Source organism: Balaenoptera borealis, assembly GCF_965194805.1.
Source record: "Balaenoptera borealis genome assembly, chromosome: 4".
NCBI classification, from domain to species: Eukaryota; Metazoa; Chordata; class Mammalia; order Artiodactyla; family Balaenopteridae; genus Balaenoptera; species Balaenoptera borealis.
In genome coordinates this window covers 35509308-35519212 of record NC_138861.1, presented here as the reverse complement: position 1 = coordinate 35519212, position 9905 = coordinate 35509308, and the positions used below count along the sequence as shown (strand labels likewise).

The 9905-nt window shown below is 36.9% G+C and overlaps 1 protein-coding gene across 4 annotated transcripts in view; it reads right to left on the bottom strand.

Moving 5' to 3' along the window:
- Positions 1–643: 643 nt before the first annotated feature.
- The window catches only part of HHIP (hedgehog interacting protein), a 95919-nt gene continuing 86657 nt past the window's right edge, over positions 644–9905 (bottom strand). For 2 of the 4 annotated variants that reach the window (XM_082390023.1, XM_082390026.1), the window contains exon 13: positions 644–8248. In XM_082390023.1, the coding sequence (XP_082246149.1) occupies positions 8055–8248 (194 nt within the window). In that variant the 3' untranslated portion in view covers positions 644–8054. The remainder of the gene's footprint in view (positions 8249–9905) is intronic. The other 2 variants (XM_082390024.1, XM_082390025.1) reach the window with 2 other exon arrangements.

Sequence of the window (9905 nt, the reverse complement as noted above, 5' to 3'; positions counted from 1 at the left end):
TTCTTAGTGACAACTGTGGGAATAATGGCCTTTTCCCTTGGTAGCTGCCTAAGTAATTGAAGGGTTATATATCAGGTTTGGCAGTAGGATCCCTCTGACTACATCTTGCTGTAATCACGTTGGGATTCTAGGCAGTGGTTCCTTAAGGTGTTCTCCTAAAGGAGATCTCATCAAGTCCCTTTGTAATGCCACCCTGTTATCTCTCTTCTCATCTGTGTCTAAGTCACTCATTAACATATGTATCAATCAGTATCTAAAAAAAGAAAACAGAAACCACTTTCCTGTTTACAACAAAGGGTATTTAATGCAGGGGATTGATTGTACTGGTGATGGCAGAGCTGAGAAGCCAATCAAGGGACAGTGAAGAAACCCAGAGAGATTATTAGCATCAGGAAAAAAACCCACTTCCATCTCTAGGCTGTTATATACGTATTATTATTTTCCTTCTGGCAAGTAGGCAGGAGCTGCTCTAGATGTCAGGGATTTTAAGCAGAAGGTGTGTCCTCAGGAGATTTATAATCTGGTCGGAGAGACTAGGCACGCACAGAAAACAGATTGTGATTAAGGGCTAAACCACAGGGACAAAGTCTCAGAACTGGAAAGGCAGTTGCTGAGGGAGAGAGACCTTTGGTGCTTCCTGGGCCACTGAGGAATGTGCTAAGGGACACTTTTCATGGTGTCACTTTGCCTAACTTAACACTCCAGAGAGTAACCTGAGTTTAGGGACTCTGTCTGTGAATAAGCATCTGTAACATGTTTTATTCTCTTAGAACAATCATCTCTTCTAGGGAAACAGCTTTTCCTCTCAACGAGTCAAAGAGACGTATTTGTTCCGGAAGGAAGGAGATCTAGATGAAAGCATTTTGCTCTTCTAAAGAATGTTGGCAGATTTAAAATTCATGTTCAAAATAGCATAGTTGACCTTGTACAAATACACTTGATACAGTTAACTGGAAGCAAAATGGCATGGTCAACCAGGTTTTATGGTATCTGCAATCACTTTTTTCATGTCTCTCCCCTTCTACGTGCTTCTTTCCTTCAATGTGGGCACTTAGGACTCTCAACTGCTCTTTTGCATTCTTCACTTATTAATTCTTACTTACTTGAAAGGATCAGATTTAAGTCATTTACAACTTAGAATAAATTTAAGTCAATATTTGTACACAGTGAAACTGACCCTTAACATTGGCCTGTATTTGGGGGAGTAAATTTAAAAATTAGAACATGAAAAATGACAAAAGGCAAGAATATTTTGAACAAGTAGTTTGGGTATGGAATATTTAAAAATTAGTGTTTATATAGTCAGTATGGATACTTAGGGAAAACTTTTAAAAATTCCAAAATAAAAAAGAATTTTAAAATAGCACATGTACATCAGGTCATAAGATAAAGTTTAATACATTTGATCATGTTAAAGGACACAAAACACAGCCAATCTAACCAAATTTCAGGCATGCATTTACATAAATATATTAAATTAAGAAAAGAAATTATACACTTAAACATCCTTTTCACCTAAAAATCATTAAATCCACAGATCAACAATAAAAACCAATTCTCTGCATTTATCACTTCAAGATACAATTGTTCTATTTTAAAGATAACACAAATACACTTGTTAGAATTTATATGCATTATACATATATTATATATTACATAGATAGTGTGTATACATATGTAGTGTTTGTACAGATAGATAAATATATATACATGGGTGTGTGCACACATACAGATACACACAGATGTACTTTAGGCCATCTGTACTATTATTGCTGGATTTTGATGTTGAACTGAATTGGAGCTGGATGGGTGCGATTATTATCTTTTGCTTCAAATGTGTTCATCATACCCATGGGGCTCACAATCCCCCATTATAAACATCCTTGCCTTTTCCATAGTACATAACCGTGCTGGGCACTTCAATAAATCTTTGTTGAATTATTGAATGGATGGATGGCTGAATAATAGATCAAGCAAAGAGTACTGAATATTATAATAACTTGGTTAAGTAAGTCAGACTAATTCAAATATAGAAGGATTATCTGAGCCAATGACTTTGCATGTTACTTTTCAGAAGAACATTTACAGAAATTCCAACTAGAACATATATTAACTCTGCTCCCTTAAACGTGTACCTGCTTTAATTACTTGTGCCTCTTATTAATAGAAATCCAAGGAAGGTATCCTCTGTGAATAAGGTTATGGACAAATTGCCCAAACTGTCAACAATCTAAAGGAAAATGAACAACTATGAAAAACAAAACGTGTTAGAAGAATGATAAAGTTAACCATACTTTAAAACTGGATAAAATTAATCACAGATAAAGCCAGGAAAGACACAGGGGTTTCTGCACTGATTTGTTTTCTGCTTATTAATTATAATGATTTGATAATTTTTTCATTCTAATTAGATGGGTTTCTTTAAAATAGTCTTCTTTAGCATGTCCTAGCGAATTAAGCTCCAAAAATTCCATAGTACCTTAGTATCATTTATCTTGTTACCACATGGTTCTTGGTGAGATGCACGTCCAAAAATGTCCTATGAATATAATGAGATGTGGGAAATACCTGATATCTTATAAGGTCGTCAGTTTGATTTCTCAATAATAGTATTATGAACAGAATGTATTAATGTGTTAATAGTATTAGGTTCTACAGTACATGAACTCCTAATTTATTCTATGAAAATCATGCTTCTGATTTTAAGAATACGAAGTAAAGAAATATCCAGCGTACATGTGGGGCACAGACTACCAAATCTGATCACACGGTGTTCCTGTGAATGGAAACTTTTGGCTAGTTATTTTTTAGTGCAAAGGGAAACGTACAGCAATTAGTTTCTAACCGTGAAGACGAAGCGTATTTTCTATTTAGCCATTATGAATCTCCCATCACTGTTAATGTTCCATTTTTTCTATCCTATGTGCTAAAAATGTTTTTTTTTAACTTAAAAGATTATAGTCAATTGAGATAACTCACCAAACATGTTTGTTAATTTGCTTGCATATGTATACATGTATTTTAAGTAATACATAATCTACATATGAGAAAAAAAAATTCTGACTGAAATGTGAGGTCTGTCTTTGTGATATACATGAGATGTAACTTTAGAATTCTTGTTGAGTTGGTACCTTTTTTTTTTTTTTTTGGTATGTCTCTGTGTATTCTGGCTTAAAAAAGCAGCGATAAGATTTAGGCCTAAGGCTTTATGTTAATACAAGGGATCATTATTTATTTTTTATTTTTTTTTTCAACCAACTTATAGATGACCTATACAAAAGAAAGCAAGGTAAATGATGGGTGTATCTTGGGCTGTCACTTAATGAAGAATTGAAGAAAAGAGCTAACCTGATAAGTGAGTAAATCTCTTCATAGCCACTAGGGAAACAACAACTATGATTGAGAAGAAAACAACACAACACCTTCTTACAATCTCATGAGTACATCATACTCCCTGAAATAGTTATTTTAAGACAATTTTCAAAACTTATGTATGAGTAGCTATTTAAGAGGAAGAAGTGTTGAAGTTGGCTAGGTAGGATTAGTGTTTGGCAGGTTTTACGGTTTTGTTTTTAATACTTTTAATATCAAAATGCTTCTATTCTTAGGTTTCCCACCTTCTTTGTCATCATATTAATTATTAGAGGTATGACTGATTTGTGTTGGTGTGATGACGAGAAAGAAAGTAAGAGAGCAAACCTCGATTTCTTTAGGATATTCTAATGAGAACTTTCTGAACGTACTGCCAGTTGTCACAGTAACAGGCCCACTAACTTCCTGTGGGTAATAAAGAAATAGGTACGTTTTCTGGGCATGGAACTTTGGTCTGAGTTCTCTGCAAGTTCAAGTCTCAAGGGTGGGGAAAGAAGATTCTGAAGTCTCCACTGAGGAACTACTTATTTTTTCCTCATCAATTTCGGATAATCTTATTTAAAATAGACTCCACCGAGATGGTGGTCGCTTGAATAGGAAATAGCTACTAACTTTCCCTACTGTTAACTTGCACTCTTGACTGGGGATATTCTTTTCAGCATCCAAGATGGAACCCCAGCTGAGCTGGGACATCCAGGCTGGGAGTCATTTACGCTTTTTGTTACTTCTTTCAATGATTGTAATAGGTCAGTCTAGTATATTCATATTTGTCTACTGTTCTTTATGATATAGCATCTGAGCAAATGTGGTACTAGGAGAAGTTGTTTTCAGGAAACTAAAGAAAAGATCATCACCAGCAAAATCAATAGCAACCTGCCCCAGGGTATCTTTATTATGGGTGTACTGAAGACATGTCTGTTTTGTCAGAACCAATAGAAATAGAGAAGAGAGAAGTTAAGAGGAAGAGGGATACATGGGGGTGGGGAGGCAAAAAGACAGAGATACAGAAAAAGAAAGATAGATATCTCAGGTAACGTTCTATAGAGACACCCAGAAACTCTAATTTATTGATCAGCCAACTACAAATGCCTATGATATACCTTAGTTTCCTCTTAAAAATTTAGGCTTGGTTTCTCTTTTATGTTTCCAAACTAAAAAAGTTAGGCTAATAAAAGTTTAAATTAATGTGTTCTTTAAAAGTCCCTAGATGTAGCATCTAACCTTAAGTCCTAAGCCTAGTAGGGTTCTTGTATAGTTTATGATTTGGAGATAAAAACAACATCACAAAAATGTTAAACATTATTAGTACATTATCATGTAATTATTTTCAAAGAAATAAATAGAGAAGAAGTGCCTGCTCTGAAGTATGTAAATGAAAAAGAGAATGGTTTTCTATTTAGGTTGTATGTATATGTTGCATGTGTAGGTAGGTTTCTTTGCTCTTTCTTTATGAGATAGTCTGTTAACCTGAGAAAACTTCTGAGTGTTCTTTGTGATAAAATAAAAGATATATTTTACAATAGCCACATTGAAAGGAAATTCCAAGAAGAAAGGTACGAATGGAAGCACTTTTTATCATCGCTCAAGTTTCTTAAATCTTCCCTTCTTTCCACTTTAATGATGTGCCAATTCAGTTATCTTCTCATTACCTTAAATAACTAGCAAGAAAACGAAGTTCTATTAACCAGAGCAAGAGTCTGGCAGAAGCAGTGGCAGAAAGTTTTTTCCCAACTCTTTAAAACTACTATAACAGCATTTCACATTAAATTGATACCCAAAGCTTAAGCTCTAGAATGGAAAAAGGGATAATAATCTACATTTTTCTGTTTCTTTATTTTATCTTTATCTCACACATTTGTATCCATACCAAGGACATTTTCTTCCATTTTGATTATGTGTTTTTTGAACCAAGTAGATGTTACCATTCGTGTGATGAAACAATCATTTTTCCCTAGCTCATACTTTTTAATCAATTCTTACTTTCTTCTCATCATGAATTATTTAAGATCATTCTCCAGTTACATATTTTAAAAATCTACTTGAAAGGAAAGGTCAAAAGATTTTTTGAAATGACCACTGAGTTTTAAAAAGGTAGCTATTAATTAGCCATTGCTAGTTACTTCTCTCCTAAGAACAGAGAGAAATGACTCCAATGACTGTCTTTGCTGGGGTTTAATATCCCTGGATCTTGCGATTTTCTTTTTAGAAGATTTTGATCTGTTATTCTAATGACTCACAATAGAAAAGGCAATGATACCTGGGGCACATTTGTTTTTCTAAGTCATTTGAAACTCTTTCACTTGTGAAAGGGCTGTATAAAAAAAGCTGGGTCTGATGAATTTAATCTAGATATTTTTAAATAGGAGAACAAGTGGCAATAGAACACCATTTCTTTTGGAAAGATTCTTTTGGAAAAGATGGAAAGATTAAAGATGTAAGAAGAAATGCTGGGCGTTTTCAGATTTGGCTGAATATATAGCAGTATCCTTATTGTTTTCAGTGAAACTATGTACAGGAGAATGTGTAATAAAACTGCACAATTTGACAGATTAAGACAGCTGGCTCCCTCACAAGAAGTTCACGTTTTGTGAATGTCACCCACGTTGAATAAGGGACGATGAGATGGTTAAGGTCCATTTACAAAAATGGTTGTCAGGACATTTTTTTTTTTAATTGTAAAACTTTCTGTGATGGAATTCAGTAAAAGGGCTATGAAGAGAAAGCAAAGAGGACAAAAGACTGCTATTAACCTACAGATGTGGGCTAGTACAGGGTTCACTGCAAGATTTGTCACACTGTTGGGCCAATGAAGTGTTCGTGTGACTAGAAGGGACCACCCCTTTTCTGGGGTAAGAGGGCAATTTGGTCTCCATGCTCATTTAATCCTGAGACTTCTTTGAATAGACTGTCAATTGAAATCTAAATTGTGCAAAATTATGCATGCACTTTTTAATGCAGGCTATTGTTCCCTAAGCACTGCACCAAGATTTGTCAACCCATTTCCATTGGGCATGAGGTCACTTGAAACTTAAGTAATCATATATGGGAGACAAGAGCAGAGTACTTAACCAACCTTTCTATGTTGTAGTTTCTCACTGTGCTTTATTTGCAAATCTCTCGCTTGAAAACAATAGACAAATATTAGTTACAAGATTTTGTTTATTTTTGAAATCGAGGCTCCTTTTCGTAAAGGTAAGGAGCAGGTTTGGGAAGTCAGTCTGTGCTGTATAATCTGTCCTGCTCTACAATTTAGATTCTGGAGGAACAGATGTTTAGAGAAGGGCAACCTATAGTAGGTGCCCACATGTCATGAGTCGATGTTTGTTCACTGGGGCAAAGAGGCCTGATAATTTCGTTATAATCCAAACGTGGCAGGATGGCCTCAAAAACCATGAAGAAAAACGTGTACCAGACTTCTTGCAGTTTAACTTAGAACGTGGCATTTCTTGAAAAACCCGAACAGAACATTTACAGGAAATTTATTCATAAATGAACCAGAGAGGATTTTCACTGAGTTCCGAAGGAACGTATACATTGAAAGTCATATTTGGCAAGAATGATCATATTAAAAATTTGTACAAGTGACAGCTTACACAGGCAAGATTTGTTAAAAACGAGTGAACTCTTTTCCAGTGAGGCGATTCAGGGTGAAACCTGCAACGTTCCCATCACATATACTCAGTCTTGCTATGGTGAAAAGCACTTTACAAAGGTTTAATGCTGGAATTTTATAAGGAGTGGCTGTTTTCTTGCTTTTTCATCCGTCGGTAATGATTACATGTTGGCACAAGGATACACTGCTAGATTAGATCCTCAGCACATTAAAGACTGTTTGCTTTCTCACTCCCCTTCTTTCCAATTAAGTTGGTGAAAAATGTAACTTTAGTATTTTACAGGACAGGGTAAAGGTGTTTCATCTAGGTGATGTCTATATTATAAAAATAAAATAAAAAATATAAATATGTAACACAAACCCAGTGCCTATTGTTAAATAAACTATACAATAAAAGCAGACCTTTTAGGAAGATTGGTTTTAGACTTTGCCATTATGATTTAATTTGAAAACAATCTTGAAATTAAGCTAGAGTAACCAGATTTCTTTGCCAATAAAAAGGTAAGTGCGTTAACATTCTGCAATTGGATACACTGATAAAAATGAAGATTACAATTTTATATCAAGTTGCCCACTTAGAAATTCATCAGGGAGCTCTGAAACATTCTCTCATATTATAGTCCTTTAATATAAAAATATGGCCTTTTAAAATTCAATCCATCAGATTGCACAGTAATGCTTTAAAACTCCGTTGAAGTTGACTTTAGTGATTACAGACAGAAAATTCCTGGGAAGGCAAATAATCTCTTCTGGTGACATAAAAATTCTGTTATCAATTTACAATGGAATTTCTGGGGAAATTACTCCACACAAGGAAATATACATTTTAAAAAACCCATCTGTTACGCAACCACACTCACGGGGGTTGTGAGTGTGTGTGCGTACATGCATATGTGAACAAACGTGCCTATATACACACACAGGGTCTGCACATTTCTGGAAATGACTTTTAAATTAATCAAAGAAAATGAAATCACAGGAGTGTGTAGCAGGATAACAGTCGTTCTTTTTAATGACAGGATAAAAAATAAATGCCCATTGGAAAGGAATAGTCAAACAGTCCCAGAAACTATACAATGTAACTCGTTAGATCCAGCAAATAAGATGTCATGTCAATGATCTGATCAAGAATACCTGCCCTGGTCACTCTGCGGAGGTTTCCGTCCACTTGTTCACACTGAGGACCAAGATATCCCTTTTTACAGAGGCACTTGTTGGGTCTAACACAGACACCGCCGTGGCGACACGCTGGCTCACATTTCGCTGGGAGAAAAAAAAGAGCAATACAATCACACTCCATTCTGTAAGTCGGAAACAGCACTGAGTATGAGGCCAATAAATATCTGACGAGTCAGGTAACGGAGGGAAAGGAGGAGGAAGCCAGTCCCAAAATGATCCCAAAGTTAATAAGTACAAAGAAACAAGGCTTTCAGACTTCGAGTTATTTGGGGGCCAGAACGCAACAGACAGTGGGGGACATTTCGAGAGAAGCGGATCATCCAGATGATGGGAAACAATTTCAATCCCTTGCAGAACTGACTTTATGTAAAACGAGGATTTCAGTTCTTCAAAACCTCTGCTTCCCTAGGGCATCTCCAACACAGGGCCTGCCAAGTACCGCTCTGTTTCCATCCCTCTGGGGTAGGACCTCACAGTGGGAAGGGCGCGGCCAGAGAGAAAGGCCCAGTGGCTGGAGCATCGTCAATGTAACATCAAGAAATGGTCAGTTTTTTGGGCTTCCCTGGTGGTGCAGTGGTTAAGAATCCACCTGCCAATGCAGGGGACACGAGTTCGAGCCCCGGTCCGGGAGGATCCCACATGCCGCGGATCAGCTGGGCCCGTGCGCCACAGCTGCTGAGCCTGCACTCTGGAGCCCGCGAGCCACAGCTGCTAAGCCCACGTGCCACAACTGCAGAGGCCTGCGTGCCTGGAGCCTGTGCTCCGCAACGGGAGAGGCCACCGCGATGGGAGGCCCATGCACCGCGGCAGGGAGTGACCCCCGCTTGCCACAACTGGAGATGGCCCGCCTGCAGCAGCGAAGATCCAACGTAGCCAAAAATAAATAAGTAAATTAATTAATTAAAAAAAAACAAACACACTAGAGTTAAAAAAAAAAAAAAAAAAAGAAATGGTCAGTTTTTGATTTTGGTTGGAGGGAGGATCCACCACGTGGATTCCCTTGGATTCCTCCCTTTCCTTGTTCCCAGGGGGTGTAGTGCACATGCCCCTTTCTGATTACACCCTGAAGCCCCTTCTTGGGGTCAGTGCAGTTGCCCAGTGAAAGACGTTCTGAGCAATCATTTACAGGGCTGCTCTGCGGAGCAGGATTGCTTCAGAAAAGAATGTTTACCACTATAATATAGGTAGGGAATGTAAAGATTTATTGCTAAAATGAGATGGAGACGTAAAATTGGGTCTATAACTTAATAGTCTCTTACTGATAGGATGAATCTGAGGTGTGCAGCCACTGTAGACAGAATCAAATTCCTTGAATACATGTCCTTATAATTTTAGGGGACAGAGTTATTATAACCTTTTCCAGGGCGTTAATCAAAATCCAGGGGTCTGTGGCTGATATATGGGAAAGAAAGAACAGGGAGAAAATAGACCGAAATAGTCTTTTCAATTTGTGGGAGATGAGCAAACTATGTGAGTATATGAATAAAGTTCTTACTTGGGTCAAAAATACCACAAATATATTACTTTAATAAAATGGTTCTGGTTTCTCTTATATATTCAAAGTATTTAGTTGATTTAGTGGAAAGATTAAAGTACTGTATGACAGCCATCCCCAATCTTTTTGGCACCAGGGACCAGTTTCGTGGAAGACAGTTTTTTCATGGACCGGGGTGGGGGGATGGTTTCGGGATGATTCAAGTGCATTACATTTATTGTGCACTTTATTTCTATTATTATTACA